This window comes from Pipra filicauda, unplaced genomic scaffold (assembly GCF_003945595.2).
Source record: "Pipra filicauda isolate LSUMZ 115617 unplaced genomic scaffold, ASM394559v2 scaffold103_size3290846_pilon, whole genome shotgun sequence".
In the NCBI taxonomy this organism is placed as follows: domain Eukaryota; kingdom Metazoa; phylum Chordata; class Aves; order Passeriformes; family Pipridae; genus Pipra; species Pipra filicauda.
Window position 1 is genome coordinate 1,857,135 of NW_024103474.1, and position 22,142 is coordinate 1,879,276.

At 42.3% G+C, this 22,142-nt stretch overlaps 1 protein-coding gene across 7 annotated transcripts in view; it reads left to right on the top strand.

The window, feature by feature from the left end:
• Positions 1–22,142, top strand: part of POC1A (POC1 centriolar protein A) — a 57,445-nt gene that overhangs the window by 22,104 nt on the left and 13,199 nt on the right. For all 7 annotated transcript variants that reach the window (XM_027727328.2, XM_027727290.2, XM_027727298.2 and 4 more), the window contains 2 exons: positions 7,488–7,556; positions 10,518–10,613. In XM_027727328.2, coding sequence (XP_027583129.2) covers positions 7,488–7,556; positions 10,518–10,613 — 165 coding nt within the window. The remainder of the gene's footprint in view (positions 1–7,487; positions 7,557–10,517; positions 10,614–22,142) is intronic.

The following is a 22,142-nucleotide window of genomic DNA, read 5'->3' on the forward strand; positions in this document are numbered from 1 at the left end:
ACTTTGATTAAGACTGACCAGTGGGTTCAAATGCTAAAAGAATGGGTGAGATAAAAAATGCTGGTTATCCTAACATGTAAACCTTGACTGTACACAAACTTTTCTTGCTTTGAAAACTGGACGAGGTGGATCCTCCTGTCAGGGGCTGCAACCCTTCTGTTGTCTTAATCTTGTTTTCGTGTTTGTCCATTGTGTTAATCTGCTGAGTTCTTGGAAAGCAGCTTCCTGGAAAAGGATAAGTGTGGAAGGACAGTGGATCTTTACACCTTTCGTCCTTCCCTTGGGGAGGGGATGTACCTGGTTACTGTTCAGCAGGAGGCTGAACTTGCTTTCCATTTTTCTCCCATCCGAGCTGTTGCTGCTCCTCACTGACTGCAGCAGCACAAAAAATGAGTTTAGCTTTGAATGAGAGTCCAAAACTGATTATGGTGATGGAGGTCTTCAGAATCAGACACTAGGAAGTCCCTCTAGGCTAATGCTGTACTTAACTCAAGGCTTCTGCTGAACAGTTGGTTTGAGGGTCATTTGTTCAAAAGTAGAGTTAAAGTTCTGTATTTTTCCTCCCTGTTGCTTCAGATGAGTAGGACAATGTCTGCCACTCTCTCCTGGGCATCTGACTGGCACTGGAAAAGCTTTGCCCCTGGCATAGCTGAAGGGTAGCTGCCATTGTGCAATCACAGATCCTTCAGTTTGGAAACAAGTACAAGTATCAAAGTGGCTGGTAGAGCCTTCTGGTTGTCTCTAAGGGTGTTGCAGTGAGATGGCTGCGGAGCCAGTCCTGGCATAGCCCTGGCTGGCATTCCCTCTCTGGCACGTGCTGTATTGTTGTGGACTGGTTCTTTTACTGCCTGATTTAACAGATACCTTTTCCACTAAAGGCATATGTCAACCTATGCTTCATTCTCAGTAAGCAATGGCAGTGACTACAGGCCCTGCTTTCACCAGAAGCTGCTGAGGTGGATTCCTGCACTGGCTGCTTCTCCAGCCTGTTCTGACCATAGATAAATCCAGTCTACTTAATACTGAGGGATTTTTTCCCCCACTCCCTGTTATCACTGTGATTTGTACCAGTATCCCCAGGTGGTTAAAAATGAAGTGGGATGTGGATATTTTTGGTCATTAGGTAGATTTGCCTTTTTAAGTGAGGGCTACCACATGAACAGCCTGTTCTGAAGATGTTCTTGAGTTGTGACTTTGTGTGGTTGAACATGCTGGTTTGACACTTTGTTCCTCCTCTGACAGCTGGCTGCTGTTACATTGTTCTGGGAAGGCTGCATGCAAGTGGACACTTGAAGGAAAAAAAACCCTAAGGTCCTTTAGACATACTTTGACGCAACTGCTGGAGTGCCAGGAATTTGTTAGCAGCTGATTAGCTGTAGTTTACATGGGGAGGTTGGCCAAGTTTACATTGCTGTCTTTAATTGAAATGTAGCTGGCCCCTTGTAGCAGGAGGATCATTAGAGACAGGAGTTTGCATCTTGGAGCTGACATCTTGCAGCTGCAAAGTATCATTCTGTATTGTGCTGCATATTTTGGTTCTGGAGGGCTTCAAGCTGTGAAGTGCTCTTGTCCAATTCCATACAGATGAGACACTGGGTTGGTATGTAAGTCCATCACTGGTACTGTGATGGGATCACTGGTGAGGAACAGAACGTTTTGGGGCCCCTAAGTCACCCCTGGAGAGTTGTTAGAGGGGAGCAGGGATGTACATGGTGCTTGTCTGGCCTTTGGAGTGGTTTGATTAGAGCATTTCCAGACTGACTTCCTCGGTGGAATGGAAGTTCAGAGTAAATATTTAGAAAACATCTCGTGGTTATGTTTATAAATAGGAAGACAGAAAATGCAAAGTTACAATTCTCCAAGCAACCTTGACTTGAACTATGAAGTAGCTGCGTTTTACCTACCTGGGTGACATAAGTGCTCTCTGCTTTGCTGGCTGACTAATGAGCAAGAGTTCCTGAGCAGGTGCACAGGAAAAAAATGTGCTCCTTTACTGTCTACTGCTAGCTCTGCCTAGGTGGCATTAAACATCTGTGCAGGCCTGGTCCTCTTTGAAGGGTTCGAGGACATCTCAGGGCTGCACAGAAGCCAAACAACAAAGGGAAAGAAAGGTGTATCACAAACAACAGGCACTTGACTTCAGGTTAGCATTTCTGGGTCTTGAAAGGAAATATGAGTGCTCTGTTCTTGCTTTGTGTTTCTTTAAACTGAAGCTCTCAGGAGTTAAAGCTACTGAAGATTCAATTATAAGATGCCAGTATAATTTTTCCCAGTATAATTTTTTCCCTGTGTTAGCTGTAGCCCTTACTCCCTGGTGAAGGAGGGTGCAGGGGGCATGACAGTCTTGCTCTGTGTATTAATACAGGAACTTTCCAAAGCCCAGTGGACTGAGAGTCCTTGTGACTGTGTATCAGAGGTATTCTGCAAGCAAACATCCCTTGTTGCCCTTGCTGTCTCTGTTCCTCGTGCTTTCCCCCTTGGTTCCCTTTCCCTCTCCCTTTTTCTCCTTTGTGTTATCACCCTCATTGTGCAGTTTCTAGGAGTCTGCCCTTTTTATCTAAAGATTTTTCTCGTCCTTACTGTTGGAGATGTGGGTTCTTTCCGCAGTCTGTATAGCTTTCCATTCCATCCCTACTTGAGGACTATCTGTCCTGCACCTCTTGATTTTCCAATGTGCCAATAGAAGAAATAGGTGAAAGTCGTGACAACCAGCATCTTGTCTCAGGCCCTCTCTGTTCTTTGGCACTTGGATGTGTTTATCAAGTTTTTTACTTGCTCTTGGTGTTTCCTAATTGTCTTGATCACTTATTCTTTGCATCATTTGATCCTCTACCCTCTGTCATCTCAATGTCCATCTGTCCAAATGTGACTTGCCGCCTTCTCCTGTGCATGAAGCAGCTGAAAGCACTGCTAACAGTCAGCAGTGACTGCTCTGTTCAGTATTATTTCTTTTATGCCTAGAACTGATGATGCCATGCCTGGGATCCCAGGGTGTTGGTTGCTGCTGGATTTGCTTCTCAGGCCTTGTCTCCTCTCGTATCTCCTTTTTCTCTTTTGTTCCAGGACAGTTTGACTGAATGCACTGGCTCATATCTTCTCACTTCTACATCTCCTTTTTTGGCAGTGGAAGAGGAAGCTCTCGTTTAATTCAACTATTTGCATCCTCTAGATATGCCTTGTTCCAACTCTTGGCACCTCCCTTGCTCTCTTACCTGGCTCTTCTCTACTCTGCATTAGTTTCTCTCAGGATTAAAAAACAAAGTAAAAATCTACTGGCATCTTTGACCCCACTTGTCTCTCCAGCTTCCTTCCTCACTGCCTCTCCTTTCGCAGTGCAGACAGTACATCGTTAAACTACTCTCCTCTGGTTTATTCCTGGACTCTCTCCAGCCTGGCTCTTGTTTCTTCTGTTATGCTGAAGCCAAAATGTTGGCTCTGTTCCTAGCTGAAGCCTGGAAGTCTGGCCTCTCTTGACTTGACTGTTGGTGTTGGCCCTGCTGTTGTTAGAGTGATGTGCCTTCTGTGCCCAGTAACTCTGTGGGGAGAAGAGGGTGTTCAGGAGGGATTTCTCCATGATTGTCCAGTCATTGTTTTTGGATGGTACACATTCATCTGCTGCCTGCACACAGGTATGACTGTGTGCTCCAGGCGTATTTCCATTTCTCCAAACTAAACTCTTGGCCTTTCTCTTACATATTTATTTCAGAGATATCTATTTTTAGCTCTACCCTTGAAAGCTTTGTGTTCGGGGATGCTATTCCTGTTGTCTTATGTCATCCCTGTGTCAGTTGTTCCTGATGCTCTCAGCATCCCTCCAGTCACTCACTCAGTGTTGTAATCTGTGCCCTGGCTTCAGATCCCATCTCTTGGTGATTAATGCATTCAAGTCATTCAGAATAGTTCTGAACATCTGTTTTGAAGGCCAAACTTAATGTTTTATTTAAGCTGATCAACCCGTGTGTTGCTAGGGCAATAAAGGCCTTGTGATCACTAGCTTCTTTCTGTAGGAAGTGGGAAAACAGGGAGAAGGTGTAATCTCCATTTCTGGGGGTTTTAGTCTGCACATAAATTGTGTAACATGCTGGGCCTCACCTTTCTTACCTATGTATGCAGCTAGAAGTGGGCTGTCACCTGGTGTTTCAGCTGCCATGGCATACATATCTGCCATTGGGAATGCTGCAAAGGACCAGGTTTGATGCAGTTATCCCCTCTGTGTGGCTTCCTTTTTCTTTTCAATTTCTTTGCTGCATCCAGTGTTTGAGTGAATTTTCCTTTTCAAAGTTCTATGGGACTTCCCTCCCAGCCTGCCTGGTGCTCTTTCACTAGAGGAGATGAGATGAATATTAATTAGTGGCAATGTTCTTCTCACTCAACAATTCCAGTGGATGACTTCTTGCTTTCTTCTGTACTTTCCCACAGACTTTCTGCAGCCCTCTCCCAGTACCACAAAAACTGTTGTTATAATCTCAAACTCTACTCAACATACACAAAAGCTTGGCTGTACTCATGTTGCTGACCTGCTGAGGCTAAATAGAGGTGTTCCTTACTTCTGATTCGGTGTTTCTTGTTGTCCAACCCTTTCTTTTTGCAGCTTGCTGTTTAGTGTAAGGCAAGAATCTGTAGGAATTTGAGGGTTGGTGCTAGCAGCTTGTGTGGAGCACCTGGCACAACGGGGATGCAGACTGGAAATTCTGAACCTCCAGGAGATACTAACAGAAGGCCACTGTAACCTGCTACAGAAAGAGGAAAGTGATCCTTTAGAGGGCTGCTTCATCCCACAGGTTCTAGTTGTGTGGGAAATAAGCTTAAAATATGCAGCTGGTACTTTTTGACACTTTTGATGCAAGCCATAAGTTAAAAGGAGGGAAAAAGAAGGAAGATTTGAATTCTTCAGTCCCTAACCACTTGCCTGTTGTCCAGGACTTCATTAGAAATCTGTTGGATCTCTGCAGTGCTTACCTGGGAGAAATGGAAGTTAGACTGTGTCTAATAATTGGCAAGTGTAGCTTTTTATTTTTGTGTGGTATGTTTATATTAAATTGCAAGAGTATTTGGCAAACTATGTTGCTACAGCAAACCTGTTATATCTGGGAAGAGTTCTGTGAGTGTATGTAGCAGGAATACTTTTCACTTAATTTATGTCAACAAATCTGTGGAGGATGTTGTGTCTATGGACTTGTTTGTTCCCTTTCTTTCAATTTATAAAGGCACATTCAGTCTTTGATATAATTTTCTATTTTGGGAGGAATATGTTCTGTTGAACTTTTTTTCCCTTAAGAATGCCATGACTTTGGAGTCAGTTCATTGCCTGTTTTGATGTGATTTGTTCTGTGCCAGATTTTGTCTAAATACACTGAAATATTTAGACTGATTAAAATATTTTTGGGAAACATTGCTCCTCTCCAGTGTTCCTCACTTGTGCTCGTTCCTGAACACTTTGTCTTGGATTTTTTTCTGCCCTCCTAACTTTGGTTTATTATAGTCAGAGTGCAGCTTCTCTTTGCTCAGCTCTGCTACCTTGGAGCAATATTCACCACTGCAGTTTTCTGGCTATGTAGTTGTTCCTGCCCTTTCTTGCTGGTTATTTGTCTTTTGCTTTTGCAGTTTTAGAGCTTCCATTCCCGACAGTGCGGTTGGGAGAGAGCTGAACTGCTGGGAAGGGTGGGTGGGAATAAAGGCAGAGGCTCAGCTGATTGATGGCAGTGTCTTTTGGTTTGAAATATCTAACCCAGTCACTGCTGTGTCACTTGAACAAGCTTAGTCACAGTAATGAGTACATTTTGAAATTACTGCTACTAGATCATTTCTGGCAAGTTCTCATGAGTGAGGTGTTACTATTAGAAGACCTCAAAACATTTTGAAATTTCACTGCAGGTGAAATGATAACATGGAAATACCTTAATGTGTTTTAAGGAAACTAAAACTCTTCACACTGGGAGTGACCACATCAAGGTCTAGTTTTGCTGGCATAACCTTGTGCCAGCATGTTTGGAAGCCCACAGGACTGTGGGACACAGGTTGCAGTGAGAGCTGGCTGCTTGATGCAATCTTTGGCTATTTGTTTACTTTCAGGATTTATAACAGTAAGTTCTCTGTAACAAAGGAGAGAAAGAAGGGAAACCAGAAACAAACTGGATGTGACATTTCCATGTGATGCCCACTGGGAAGATGTGGACTCCTAATAGAATAGTCTCTCCTTGCAACTTGATACAGAGTGGGGAGAAGCTTCTTACTTGTGTTCTGAGATACATGATCTTATTTGAAAGAGGATACCTCTTCTTCTGAGGAGGTGTATGATGGTGTGGTGGAGTTTTCTGGGGGTTGTTGTGACTTTTTTTCTTTGTGTTTTTAGTTTTTGGTGTTTCCCCCGTCAGTCCCCCTGGCTTGTCGATGCCACAGGAAGTTCTCATTCCTGCCTCTGCCCATTTCAGCTGGGGAAAAGGCTCTTGCCTTAGGATGTTCTGCAAGGGAATGTGCTGAGCAGCTGACACAGAACTCCACGATCTGGGTTCTCGGCTGTTTATTCTGAGCGGAACAATTTGTCTGTTGTGCCTGTGCTTGAACACATGTAACCATTTCCCAGCTCTGTTTAACCTGCCTCATCCTTCCCACGTGCACCCTCTTGTGTGCTTGCTGGGAGGCTGAAACACATTGAACCAGGTGTGTGGTGTGACATGTGTGCTGCTGCTCAGGCAGTGCTGTAGCACTCGGCAGCATTTGAAGTCTCTCAGAACTGACTGTTTCGTGCACGAGGCTTCTTCAGAATGTGAGTGCTTGTGCTGTGGGAAGATGATCCTGGATGCATCAACTCTGGCATCTCTTCTGTAAAACTGCTAGGAGAAAAGCAGTTTAAGCCAGCCTTCTATTCTTCAGTAAAAAACCTTGCAACTAACACAAACCTGCATGGATCATTAGGCTGCAGCTTAAAAATGACAAATGATGGTATTGTAAGGAGTGCTTGTCTGCTGCAGGTGCCTGCTTGGTTTGAAACCTCTGTCCTTCCTTGGACAGATTTCTTGACTTAAAATGCTTGTAACCTTAGCCTAATTAATTGGTGCAAGTTGATTGCTGTGGTTGATAACTGGTCAAGCATGTTTTGAAGTTAATGTGATGGTGCAGAAAGCAAGAGCTTTAAGCATTGGGTCTTCTGCAATGAGGAGTTTGTGTGGAATGTTTGAGGGGAACAAGGAAAAGCCCGACTCTGTAAAAATGGTTTTGTTCCTGTCTTTGTTTTAATGCCATGGATATTGAAAAGTGGGTATCTTAAATTGGGGGCAAAAGTGTGGGAAATGCTAAGTTGCCAGCAAGCTTAGCATCTTAATTGTGGCCCATTTACCTGAGAGGTAAGAAAGAACTTCCCAAATTTTGCCTTTACTTTGCTGAATGTCAAATGAGAAATACCCTGTAAAGCTGCAATGAATGGAACTTTTATAACACTTTGTTTTCTTTCATGTTTTTTTAAACCTATCTTTTAAATGTGTTCGCAGGGCCCAGCCACCTGTGTAGCATTTTCAAGATCTGGAGAGTTATTTGCTTCTGGAGGGTCTGATGAACAGGTATCTGATTCATTTAGTTTGATTGTTTTGTGCCTTGTTGTTACTGTTTCTTGGCATCTTACTGCTTTCAAAGAGAGAACAAATATTGAAAAGAGTGAGAGATATTAAACATAGTCTTTTCTCACTGAGGAAGCGTTTCAGCTGGATTCTGTGGGAGTGAGTATGTACAACAGAGGAAATATTGCCCTATATATGGCCCTTGTTACATGCCTTTCTGAGGCACCTGCTGCTGGGGAATAGGTCAGGTGGGTGTACAAATGGCTGTGATGAGGTACTTTGAATATAAGGCTGTGCTGATGGATTGTCTCCTGATCTGCCCACTGGCTAGATCTGAGACACAGGCATAAGGACAAGGCAGGCAGGGATGCTTTCCCCTGAACACTCTTCCAGGCTCCACTGATCTACAGTGCTCTGTATTTGACATTCCTAATGCTCTCCTTCTCCCATGGGTTTGTCCTCAGTCTTATTGGAGATGCTGTGGCTAAGCCATCTCCAGTGACTGAGACCAAGTGGGTTTGAGTCTGATCAGACATGAATATCTCCTGCAGCCTCTTTCTTGATGGGAGCCTGGTGCAGAGCTGTGCTAGTGCTGCAGTTTCACAGCTTTTCAGGTCAGAATTGGGCTTTTCTCTGCTGACCCTGATATGTGCATTGTGATGAAAGCCTGGGTGTCTTGTACTGCCAGTAAAGAGTTTTGTGGATGGGGCAGGAGGGGAGATCCCTTCCTTTTACTTCTGGTTCTGAGTTATGATCCAGACACACATTTCTTTAAAAGCTGCTGGGGTTTGTTTTCCATTGTCAGTGGGGAAAGGCAAAAATATACCCTGTGTGTCTGGACTATGTTTTCAGTTGTGTGCTCTTGAGAAGGAAACCAATAATCCCAGGGTTGTAGCTCATACCAGTTCCGTGAGTTGCTGCATTTTAACTCTGTATTCTAAATTTGCTGGGATAGGTGGCATAGGTTGTCATCCTGTCTCTTTAAGACCACTTTTTATTAAAGGCTTTAAACAGACTGTTTTGAAGAGATTCATCCTGGTTTTTGTCTTACAGAATTATATTGAGGTCACTAGATAAAGTGAAGTGCTTATCTAACACAAGAAATAAATAATGCCTGTTTGCTGTTGTTTCTTTCTTCCTTAATAAAAGCCCTGTTATAGCTGGAAGCTGCACTTCATTATTACTTATTTTCAATAGAAAACTTAAGAAATTTTATTTATCTTCGATTTCTAGGCGTAGCCAAGAAGCTGACTCATTATTTGTTTCATTTTGAGCTTAAAAGGATGTATTAGCCTACATTTCTTTGTTGTGTAAAGCAGATTCTTTTGAAAGGCTTGCGTTTTGTCAGCTCCTTTGTCTCTTCTGTGGTTGGCATTTCTGCAAGCCAAAGTAATGCTCATTGCAAAGTATCACCTGGTGGTGTTAAACTGAAACACTGACTGGCAGTGCCTCCCTGGCAGGGTGCTTTATACAGGTATGTTCATGGCAAGGGGTCCTAACAAACTTCTTTGGCAGCCCTTGCCACTGGAGCTCGAGTTTGTGGTTTTGGATGCATGTATTGGGAAGGGTGGCTCTTGGCTCTCCTCTTCTTGGCTCCCATGAAGGAACTGCCTCTCTCCTTTTGGATTTGTATCTGAAAATGCAGGCAGTGCTTCCTTTTGTGCATGGAGAAAGAACTTTACCTTAAAATAAATAAATATATATATATTAAAAACAGAATCAGCCCTAAATTGGCAGTTGTGTACATGCAAGAAGCTTTTTCAGTGGAATGGACCTTGTTGAATTCTGGCTTTCTGAATCAAAGAGAAATACAACAAATAATTATCAGGAGCATCTCTGCAGGTCAAAAAGGACTTTTTTGTGTGGTAGTTTAGACAGGTAGCCTCTCCAAAAAAACATACTTAATTACTGAGCTGCAAACAGGACTGTTAAATGAGCCTGTGCTGCAAATATGTGCTGGTTTTAACAGTGTGAGTTGAAGACATGGACTGACTTCAACCCAAAGCAGTGGTGTGAGCAAGGATCCATTTTTCTCTCACCAGTCTTCACGGAGCTGTGTTGCATTGGTCTTAATCCCCAGGTTAGACTAAGTGGCAGTGCCATCTTTGTTGTAATAGCACCTTTGGTAGCTGTGAAGAGGCAATGTATACAATTAATATAGATTGTATAATCTACACAATAAAAGAGCATCACTTTTTTGTCCTGTTACACAATGGAATGACCTCACTGGTTAACCATGCAGCTGCAAAAGAAAAATGCTTTCATGTGAAGCAGGGATGAAAATTTGCAAATGAAGAATAAACACTGATGTTTCTGATAACCAAGACGAGCTGCCTGGATTCTTGGGTGTCTTTTAGACCTCTGAAATAGCTGATTGATTGCTCTTGAACTTCTTTAGACTTGTAGGGACACTGCTAAGGGTTTTACTCCATAAATTTGCTCATGATGTGTTGAAGTGATTTATGTGTTAGAGGCCTCTCTTCTGAAACCAGTACTGTGTTATGGAGAGCAGGGAGCTGTAAGTGGGATTTAAATTTGGTATTGAGTTGACAAACTAGCTCAAGATCTGTAATGCTAGTCTCAGTACTAACTCTTCCTCTGAATGAGTCTCATGATAAATGAGTGACTAGTTGTTTGTGGTGTGGCTGATAAGTGTTATAATGCCAAGCATGGTATTTTAAAATATTTGTGGTTTTAATGCTGTATTCTGCATGTTGCTTTGAAGTTTTCTATGTCATTCTAGTTTTGTGATGTTCTTGACCCAAAGAATGTTGGAAGAGGTCACTTACCCATTGAGAACTCAGTTAAGCTACATCTGTATTCAGTAGCATATTTACAAACAACATCCTTAATTTAATCCATGGCAAAGCTTTCCTAGGTAAACTCTTCTCTGATGTGTTAACAAAATTGTCCCTTAAGCAAACTTTGATAGAAAATTTTAATGGAGCCAATTTTCTTCTGCAGGTGATGGTGTGGAAGACCAACTTTGATGCAGATTATGGTGATGCACTGAAAACACAGAAGTCTTGCAGTACTGTGGATGGGTCCCATCACACTGGGGTAGGTCAGCGTGCAGTAATCGTGTAGAGTTCCTTCTCAGAACACTTTCTGCAGCTTGAAAGTGTCTGACTCAGGTGATTGAACTGTAGAACCATCTTTACTTGGTATTTATTTGAGCTGGAGGATATCTGTTTTTAACTTGTATTGTTTGCTTTGTTTAACTGTACTTTATACAAAAGTTATCTATAATGATCTTAAAAGGGACATAAGCTTAGTGCATGTATGGATGTGTTTTTTTATTAACAGCCTCTGTTTAAGAATCCATGGTAGGCTTGAATGATAGTTCACAAAAAAAGCAGATGTGAGGAACAGCTGAAGCTGCTAAAGAAAGCAAACAAAACCAGAGGTTGGTTAGTGCAAGGTGAGTGGGAGAGGATGGGAGAAAGCAGTCACAGAAGGAAGGAGGACATGAAAGTACTTATTGATCCTTAGCTGGTTTTGGCTAAACCTGACTTCTTCCTTTTCCTCCCCTCCAGTGTTCTAACTCTAAAGCTATGCAGGCTATGAAACTATCAGTCCAATGACCTCTTTGTTTATTAGCCTATTGAACTGGTGTAACTTTGAACTCTATCTGCTTTAATTTAAAATATGGTGTAGTGTAATTCTGGGGTGAAATACGGCAGAGACAAAGAAAACCTTTCTGGGGAAAAACCCACTAGTTTTGGTTTGTAACATTCCAGTGAGTGGGTTAAATGATGTAGACAAGGTGTTGGCTAATGGCAGGTGATAAGTTTACCCTTCCCTGTGCCAGAGCATATTATCCAGTAGTAATTTAAGGAAAGGAGGAAAATGTCTGATCTCTTCTAAAACTTAGTTCTTCATTATAAAACCTCTTAGGATGTCCATTGAAGGGAGCTACTGAGCAAATCCCTTGAACAATGACTAACCACCCTGAACATCTGTCCCTCTAACAAAACCATTCCCTTGTGGAAGAGGGTTTACCTGGCAAAACATCCAATAAATGGTGCTGGGACCAGCTGTTTGTGTGCTACTGACAGGCAAATCCATGTCATGTGGTGGTGGCTGACAAGGGTTTACTCTGAGCTGTGGGAAACAGGGCACAGGGTATTCTGTGGGGGGTGTAATATGTTGGTTTGGGCCAGGTGCTGTGTTTTTGCAGAGGGCAAAATGAATCCCTTCTGAGTCATGTGGCAGAGGCACACTTTGGTTTGGGAACCTAAATTACTTCAAAGGAGTATTTTGAACTGCCACCCAAATGCAATCTTTGGCTTGGGCATGCAGCATGGGAGCTGCAAAATATGACTACTACTTAATATCCTTGTATTAAGGGCAGTTACAATTGCTAAAGTTAGAAGGGGAAGAATAAACAATGTCCTTTGAGGGCTTGTTTTGAATACCCTAGGTTAAGATTAAATTTAGAATTGATCTGAAATGTTCCTTGCTGTTAAAAAGAAGCTGATATCTCTGAAAACGTCTTGGTTTGCTATTTAGATATAACCTGAGCATGAAAGTCTTGGCTCTGTAATAACTTGTCCATTCATGGCAGTTCTACTCTTTTCTTTCAAGTGAATACCATGACTTGTATCTTTTAGAAATACATCATGCTGGGCTCGTTAAGAGTACCCTCAATGCAAGACTTAAACTTCACTGTATATTAATTTCTTTCTTGTTTTGAGCCAAATGCTTGCTTTTTTTTAATAATGAATTACTTATTTTGGTGGGTTTTGTGTAGTTGAGATGGTTATTTTTCCCATCAAATTCAGACTTTGACACTGCCACCTGCAGATCTTGATTTCACGCCAAGGTCACCTTTTCCTTCAATCAAAAGTGAAGTTGCTCCTTCTTTCTCTACTCCTGTGTTAGTGTGCCAGGATTCTGCCTATTGAATAATCCTGAGATTTTGCAAACATTTCAGGATGTGACTATATTTAAAATAGGCATATAGGTTATTATTTGGTTTTTACGTCCCTAAAATATATGAACACTATTCTCAATGCATCTTGGATCTGTGTTCACCCTTAAGTCCAAAAGAATATTTTTCCAAGGAGAGCTTATGCTTTTGTGTAGCTGTATAATTTTTGTTAGGCCTTGTGAAAGAACAGATAGAAATGAAAACAGTGCAGTAACTGGTTTCTCCTTGGGAGGGTCTGACTTAGATGCAAGAAGAAATAACTGAACACAGACATCAAAACTAGTTTGTCATCAAGATGAATAGGAAGAAAAAACAATCCTAAATAACCTGTGGGATAAGAGTAATGAAATACTGTTGGGGTTGGTGAGCTTGAAAACAAACTTGCTCGAAATCAATTTTCACTTCCATAGGAAGAGGGAGACTGGAGCCTTTAGAAGATGCTGGTTTCTGAGGCAGTTGGTTCAAGTTCAGTGTGAATCAGGGTATTGGATGTGTTTGTAACAACAGATGTAAACTTCAAAGTTGTTCTGCCCACCTGCTTCTGTTTGCTGTAAATATATGAGGCTTGGGAGATGCAGCTTCCTTTGAAAGTAAAACTGATCCATGCAAGGAATAATGCAAATGAAAGGGAAGGTCACAGTGAGCAGGATTTGCAGTCATGATTGTGGTGTAAAAGCACAGACATGAGAGTGTGATAGAACACTAAAGCTGTCAGAAGTCAATTATAAACATGTTAGCATAGATGTGAGACTGTAAATGTTAGATCAGCAGTAGTACCTCTGCAATGAATGCTTACTCTTAAATGATAAGCTAACAATTGTTGCTATTAAGTATTGCATAATCACCTTGAAAACCAAGGTTCAGGGCAAGCTCTCCTGATGTGTGTGATGTGAAGCTGATGGGAAGAAATCAGATCTTGCAATCCTGTGTCTTGATCCCGTGAGCGTGCTTGCTTTGATCTAGAATCTAAAGGGTAAGAGTAAATTCATACTTGATGCTGCAATATTGAGTGGTGAGGAAAGTCAGAATGAGAGGTGTGTGGATTTTGCATGTATTCTCAAAAATATGGGATCTTATGCCTGTCTGGGGTCAGTAACTGTGAGCATTCGGGTCTGTCTGTATGAGGAGTTGTGTAGGGTCAGATCAAAGGACGTGTTCACTGTTCTGAAATGTTTTGAAAACCTTCATCATACAATTTATTTTTTCCAGGGAGGGCAGATAATGTGTTGTATTTTGGGGGTTTGGTGGTGGATTTTCTTTTTTTTTTTTTTTACAAATACAAGGAAAGGTTTGTATGTGCAGTTACAGCTGATGTGAGTGTGCAAGAACACTTATTTCATTACACGACAGATTTGCTGCTATTGTTGACCAGTTCCAGGAAGGCTGTGTATGGTCAAGTGTCACGAGCAGATGCTGAAAGTTTGATGTCACATGGACAGTTAGAAAGTGCTTGTGTGTTCATCTAAACTTGTACTCTGAAAATTATGAATAAAAACATCGTATAAGTTAAGTGGGTAAACAGTTTTTCCGTGCAATATTATGGAAAATAGTAGATATTCATTGATGTAGAGATTTTTTGCTCAAGTTTAAACACAAACCTGTGTTTGTTTGTGGAGGCATGTTGTAACTCTGTGCAAAATATTATTTTGCAAAGGAGGAGGCTGATGAGGAGACTTTGACCTCAGCCTCTGCATATAGCTTTCTAAAGAAAAATACCTTAAAGCTTGTTTGTGTTGGAGTACCTCAGAAGCAAAGCTGTCTTGAACAGGAGGAGTAGGGGCTTCACATGTCCAAAAGGAGTGAAATCTACAGGCTGCAAGGATTGTGGGTGGTCTGTTATCTCAACTAACAGTATCCTGTCGAGAGAGGTACCTGGTACAGCAGAACATAAGCTTACAGGTGATGGGGAAGTGTTTCTCCTTCCACTGCAGTTGTACATTCTGCAACCAGAGAACTTATGTAGCCTAGTTTACAGCTCCTGATAGGACTCTGAGACCTGCTCACATGAGTGGATGTGCAGGCAGACTCAAAAACAGGCAATCCTTTGGTAGGGCTGTGTGGGAGACACGGGCAGAGTTGAAGAGCTGTCCTTTGACACTCTCTTGCCAGGAAGTCTTTCTACTCTTCTGAAATTCAGGAGCACAAATGTTTTAAATATCTGTAGCTGCTATGAAGTTCAGTGGCACTCAACTGTGGAGATATCAGGTTTGTAAGCATAGCAGCCCTTCCCAAAGGGAAGCTTGGGAAGAGCAGCACTTCAGCAGAAAGGACTTTGAAACAAGTAAGTAGCCTGTGACTCTTCAAATGTGTCTTTCAGTTAAGACAGACATTTAGGCCTCTTTCTACTCTGCTGAGTTTAGAACTTTCTCAGGGCATTGGACTGTACTTATTTCTTCAACAGTATTTTAGTCCTGTTGAATAGTGTTGGAGACTAATTCCAAAAAACGTGATCTGATTATAAAGTTGTCTGAGTCCTATAACTGAGTGTCCAGAGCTGACTCCACCTCTCTCCTCTGCTGGTTCCATTTGTTTGGTGACCTCGGGTGCCTGCTGTGCTCAGCCCGTGGTCTCCCTGCTGACTGCAGCAGTTCACTCTGTCAGCCACTGTCCTTGTGTAAACAAATTCCTCCTGAATTACTCACAGGCCAGATGTGCCTTTTTTTTTGACCTTTTGGCTTCCAAATTGGTAACTATGTCTAATTTTGGCATCCGTTAATACTTATGAATCCTTTTGTACTTTTTTTTTTTCTTTTTTAATTGCTGTGAAATTCCCTCCTGGGAATCAGTTTCATTCCATAGAGCTGCAGCTCTTTGCAATTGGATGTGAATGTGTGTTGTCATTTGCACCTCCTCCACCCCTTTCTATTTATTTATTTTTAAGCATTGTAAGGGAGGAATCCTGTATTCAACAGCATGGCTCCAACCTTTCAGCATTCATGTGGTCTGCAAATTACTATTTTTCCTGATCTGCTGTCACCTCAGTTTCCTGAGCATTCCCACTCCAGGAAGCTTTAATCTGGTGCATGGTTGTCTTCCTCCTGGAATAGGTAGGTAGATTATTTGCTTATCAGAACAGCAGTATAATGTGTGCTCAAGATGTTTCCACTGCTCTTGCTAAGATTGATCACAGGATGCTCAGGAGCTTTCCCCATGTCCTCTCGAGCAGGGTGGTTGTGGATGGTTACCCATCCTTTCACTGAAGGAAACCCACTTACTGTTGCAAGACGTGACCTTGTAAAGGTTTTGCAAGAAGACAGAGATTAAACAGGAGCAGAGGAAGACTTGAGGATGCTGGTGACATGGCCTGGCATGTGCACTTGCAGCCCAGAAAGCCAAACATGTCTGGGCTGCATCAAAAGCAGAGTGAGGAGCAGGGCAAGGGAGGGGATTCTGCCCTTCTACTCCGCTCAGGTGAGACCCCACCTGTAGTGCTGCGTCCAGCTCTGGGGAAAAAGGACAGTGGATCTGTTGGAGCAAGTTCAGAGGAGGCCACAATGATGGATCAGAGGGCTGGAGCACCTCTTCTTTGGAATTGTTCAGTCTGGAGAAGAGAAGGATCTGGGGAGATCTTGGAGCAGCCTTCCAGTACCTAAAGGGTCTATAAGAAAGCCAGAGAGGGACTTTTTACAAGGACCTGTAGTGCCAGGATGGCTTGAGAGAGAGAAAAAGGCAGGGCATAAGCACCCTCAGTTTGGCTTTCCAAGGAGCTCCGAATGGCTGCAACAACCTGCAGCAGCTTTGCCTGGTAGTGGATGGGAGCAGCTGTGCTGCTACAACTGTTTTCCCTTGTGTTCTGGTTTGACAAGATTTCTTGCAGAAATAAGAGGATCAGCTTTTAATTTCTGTCATCTTACAGTGAATAGATTTGTTCTTAGACTCTGGAACAATAAGGCGAGTCCTGACAAGTCATTATTGGTCAGAATAAAAATTGCCTTTTAAGTTCAGCATCTCAGGCTAATTAATGTAAATTCTCCCACTTAGGTTGCTGCTGTATGTGACTTGTTTTAATGCTTGAGTCATAATTCAAAGAGAAGAGACAGAGGCAAGATTTATATTTTTTTTCCAGGCTGCTATTCTGTGTCAGCTTTGAGATGGATGAAGATAGCTCAAGCTGTACAGAAAAGTTTCTAAGATCTCAAACTTTTCTGCTAAAATCCAAACTCAAGCAAGAGTAATAACAAATGGGTGTGTTATAGTATGTGTCTGCATGTGCTTACATGTGTATATGTACATAGCATGCATTTTTATACATAAGTAACAAATGTAGGTATGCACATGATAGGTATGTTACACAGTATATTCATTCCTATTTCACTGGAAAAAGGCAAATTATTCTGATTAAGGGAATCAGCTGAAAGCTGTTTTCCCCTGTTTCAGGAGATCACTGTGTGTGTTTTGCTTCTAGCCTTGGAGACTGATGCTTTTGGTATAAGAAAACCTGTAGCTGGATAAACACTTTATTTTGGTGTTTGGCTGCTTTTTCTTGGGAGTTTTTCCCCCAGAAAACAGGATGGGGGAGCAGTAGTTCAATTCTTGGTGAAATTTCTTACGAATGGTTTTCATATTTATCTTTTTGTTCCTCTAGTGCCTTGTTTCCACACGAAACTGTTCATTTGAGATTGCTGATGCTGTTATTTTTCCAGGAGCAATGTTAGAATAGATAGTTGAGGATCACCTGTACAACAAAGCTTAATTATTCCATATTGAGTTCTGGAAGACCTCTTCTTATCTCCTAAGGAAACACTAGGACTGAGAGGGGGGGGAAATTGGTTAAGGGAGGTAAAATGCCTAAGCAGAGTGGGAAAATACAAATCTAAAATGTTGAAGGCTGTCCTTAGCTTTTTCTTCTTGAGAAATACAAACCTGCTTTATTTTTCAATTTTTTTTAAACAATTGGTAGTCATCAAGTTTTACCTGTCCATGCTCTCTTTCACTGGGCTTGTCATGTTTGGCATCACCATTCCCTGTTTTCACTCATCACAGCAATGCCATTTGTGCTTTTGGAAATGTAATACATGCAAAACTTTCCCGTGTTTCCTCAATGTTTGTAGAGGGCTTTTTAGCCATTTAAAATGTAACTCAAATTGGAAAGGAGCTGACTATTGAAGATTAGTTCCTGTTATCACTTTTTTTTTTAGTAAGACTGTTAATTACTGTAGTATTGCATTAATTACTAATCATTTGGAAACCCAAGCTTTGTTAAGAGTTACGTTCCTTACCGTTTTTTGGGTTGTGGTGATCCTCTCTGCCAGAGCTTATCAGGAACTGCAGCTCCTGTTCCTTCCAGTGCTACTTCTCCTTGGAAATCTTTCTACTTTTTGTATAAAACAGAGATCACAGCATGAAAAACAACGAGCCTGATCTTGGCTGGCTCACAGCCAGCTGGTGCCACGGTACATGTAGTGACGTTCAGTGTGAACTGACTGGGAAGCATGGACAGCATAGCTCAGATGTGTTTAGCAGCTTGCAGAGATGCTTGTTACCTGAAGTTACCTCCAAAACCGTGGTACTAATGTCTGTCCTGATTTAAAGGTGACACTTTCAGACTGTGGAGGTAAGTTAACTGGACTGACAGCGAACCACAGAGCGAGGTCACTGAAACATGGGAGGGGAACAGCTTTCCCCTGCTGGCAGGCAGGAGCAGGGTGAGGGCTGGAGGCTGCCCAACAGTATCACTTGTGCAGATAGGATGCTGGTATTTCTGCAGTGCAAGTTTCAGTCCAAGTGCAGCCTTCTCTGTATGGACAAGCAGGTTTTGTGCATGTTTGAGTACCTTAGCTTGCCATTAGCTGTTTCCCCTGGGCGTTTTGGTCAGCAGAGCTCAATGCTGTGATGCTGCTTCCCTTAAAATACACAAACCTGCTTCATCCAGCTGCCTCTGCCAGTGGATCACTTAGCCATTGGCACAAGAGTGCCTTGGAATTTGAAGAGATTTGAGATGTACCTATTACCTCTAGTTCTTCTTGAGGTTATCAGAAGCTTTGTGTTTATGGGTTTATGGCAAAACATGGCTGTTATGCTAGAGGTGCCAAATTTTAGTGGCTTAACTTGGTATTCTTAGTAGCACCAATAGGGAGGAGGGTTCTGTATAAATAATTTCTGGCCTCTGGCATATCAAACCCAACATTCCTTTTGTCTGAAGCAAAAATAAAAGGGAAGTGATGTTCTTTTCACATCCCTTCTCTTTTTTTCTCTCTCTCTCTCCCTCCCCTGTTCCCTTTGTTATCCCAACTTGAATCCTGAAATAAGTGAATGGTCCCATAAATTGTTTCACAGAGCTAATTTAACTTGTATCCTATTTCTGGTTGTTACCCCCTGCTGGTTTGGACAGTAGATGTGGAGTCATGTGCAAGTCTTGAAGAATGTGATCGCTCCAGAAATATTAGTGTTGCCTTGAGGAAGGGATACTTTTCCAGGCTAGGGGAATGAGCTTGTGCTCAGAGAGCTGTGTTCAGTCCATGATATTTTGTAGGTAGCAGGGAGGACTGAGGCTACCTCTCAGCTTTTCATGAGCCCTCCAGTCTAGCACGGTGTGTGTACTCCATCTGACCTTCCTGTGGAGCTTACCTTGAAGCTAAAATGCTTCCACTGGATGTCACTGTTGCTCTTGGAGAACACATTTAAAATATCACTTTACCTGGGGTGAAAATGACTCCTTGAAATAGAAGACTTTTAATGGTATTTCTGTCTTTTGGATTAGTAGGATTGGGGTCCAAATGAACAGTGTACACCACCTTTGGGATTTTTCTGCTTTTAGGAGAATTTTTTCAGCTAAGATAGTGAATTTAATTGCATTTACTGAGTTTTAATACATTGAATGTCTGTACTGAATTGAATACATTGGATGTATGTGTTGGTTAAAGGGAAAGCTGTCTTTCTAAATACTTGAAAATTAAGTCTAGACTACATCATATTCCCTTAAAAAGCACAAAGACAAAACCCCCAAAGCAATGTGAAAATTGATTTAAAGAGACTTGAAGGTAGAGCTGAACCTACCCCCCTTGCATCACTTGGTTCTTCCCGTCCAGTGGAAAAAGGTGAGGAGAAGGGAAAAAGAAGTATTTCCTCTGGATTGAAGAATCCTACACTTTATTAGTAGCTGTAAAATTCAGGGAGGAAGTTATTGTATCAATATATCTTCTAACTATCACAATTTAAAAAGCAAAATGGCATTTTTTTAGTTGTCCCAGCCAGTTCACTACAGATGCACATGTGTTGTGTAGTTAAAACTTTCCCCCTGCCCTCCCATCAGCACTGTAATTCCTGGCCAGAATGCTGTTTAGCCAGAACAATTTTTGTAAGAGGCTCAGTAAGAGACCTCTGGAATGAAGGCTGATTAATTTTCCCCTTCCCCCAAGTAGTTGCACTGTGCTGTCTTTAAGTGGTTGCTATAAATAAATCACTTCTGTTTTCCCTTTGTCACTGAGAGCTGTATTGTATTCAGAAACTGCTCATCTATTCTTCCTTTAATGTTCAGCTGCTCCTTGCTCTACTCCCAGGGCTTAATATGCAGATGTTGTAATAAGATATTTAATGGCAAATACATTTGTTTGGTTGTGCCAAATGAATTGCGCACTTGAACTCTGACTAAAATAAATTAAACCTCTGCAGCAGTGTCATTGTTTCTGGTGCCTGTCCCCAGCATTCAGCTGGCACTTTACCTTGCAGGTGAGTCAGATGAGAGCACAGGCATCTCTCCCTGTAGTCATGATGTTCCTTGGTACTGAGACTGACACAATTCTCTATTTTTGCAATGTTTTTCTAAATCTGTTAGAATTTAAATCACCCATGGCTGGCTCAGCACATGATACAGATTGCCATTAGGAGAAGGGTGGCAGTAGTTTGATCTGTAAGGGTTTTCTTCTTCATTCTTAGGGACAGGAGCTGATTTAATCTGCTTTTACAAAATTTGAAAATGTTTTTGTCTGGGGGCAATTTGATTCTTCCTCAGCTGGGTGCACACTTCCTTTCGAGTGCCTTTAGGTACTAGTAGGTACAGGTTGTAGTCTGGCTGTTAAAGGAAAGTTTCCAAACTTTCCCCTCTTTTGTTAAACTGTGAAGTTTAACACTTCAGTTTCTCTGCCTGTTTGTGGGCAGTGACTCAAAGCTCTTCTGTAAGTGTGGGTGTTGGATAGTTGGCTTTTGTACCTGCCGTGGTGAGGTGGGGGGGTGGGTTAGGCAGGGTGTGCTTGTTCCTAGAACTGAATATTCAAAGCCCTTGGTCAGTTGAAAGCCTCCCTTGTGGAAGTCACTGCAGTGACACACTGACACAGTTTATTTACTGGCTGGCTGTGTCCCTGGTTGAGACAGATGCACTAACTCAGAACCTCAGTGCTGAAGGCTGTAGCTACAGTTATCTGGATGATGATGATGATGATGGGCAGTAAGGAACCTTTCAAGAAGTGATATTTGAAATGGGACAGCCATATTTTCATGCCTCTGGTTTTAATTGTAGATACACTTCTGTTCTTGGGGGTTCTGCCACCTGTGAGTACCTTCAGGAGCCCACATGGCCTTGCTGGAGGTGGCTTGCTTGGCTTTTTGTGGAGGTGGCACATAGCCTGTGAGCTGAGCAATGTGGCATCTGACAGCTCTGCCCCGGCTGCAACTTGACATGGTGAGGGACCACCTGACCCCTAAAACATCAGTGTAGGAACATCTCTGCAGCACTGCCCTTGCAAATATGCCAGACTCTTAAACTCTGTGGAGTGTAGCAAAGAGAATATCAACTCTTGAGTTCAACCCAGAAGCTTTTTATGAAAAGCTGTTTGACATGTGCTATAAAGATGGAGGGAGAAGATCTGTTGGTACAGTCATTTTTCTGCTTCTGTGAGTCAGCTTGTTCTAATGGGTTTTGAAGTGGATAGCTCATCATCATTTGGGGTTTTTAAGGGCAGGTTGTATGCAGTGTTAGCTCACTCAAATTTCTGCTGTGCCATGAGTGACTGGCCTGAAGTTACATCATCGAAATAGGCTAGTCAGCCTTAAAATAGCAAGAAAATATGGTTTTTGATGCTAGTTACCTATTGAAAAGCAGGGGTTTGTGGTTTTTGCTTGTTTTTACTTTTAAATATGAGCAGCAGGTAGCAGGTTTGTAAGGCTGGCTTTATCTCATCTCTGCAAGAACATATTTTAGTTGATTGAATCAATGCACAGGTGAGCAACATGTGGCTCTTGGGCTACCTGCAGCACAGGAGTGGTTGGAGTGTGGCTCCCATGCCAGGGCTGTTCAGTGTGACCTGGAGTGTGGGCTGTGTTGGCCGAGGGCCTGTAGATAATCCAAATTATTCAAGCAAGTGGGAGGAAGCAAATTAGCAGAGGCCGGTGTGGCTGGTACCACCTGATACCCAGCTGCATCCCAAGCCTGTGGTGGAGCAACAGGGATCCCTGAGGAGCAGTTGTTAGATGTATCCATTAAACCTTTCCCTTCCTTTCCTGCTCCTTATGCAAAACTGGCCTTGTGATGCTTGGCTGTTTGAGGATGGTTTGGTTGCAGGGTCTGGAAGAGCGGTCGGCCCTTACCAGCAGCAAGGCATCCTCCTGGCAAAGCTACTCCAGCTGTGGCCTCTTTTCCTTTTCTCTTCCTTGCCCCCTCCAGTCTCCAGCTTCCCTAGGTAGTCACATTTCTACTCTTTGCGCTGCTTTCTGCATATTTT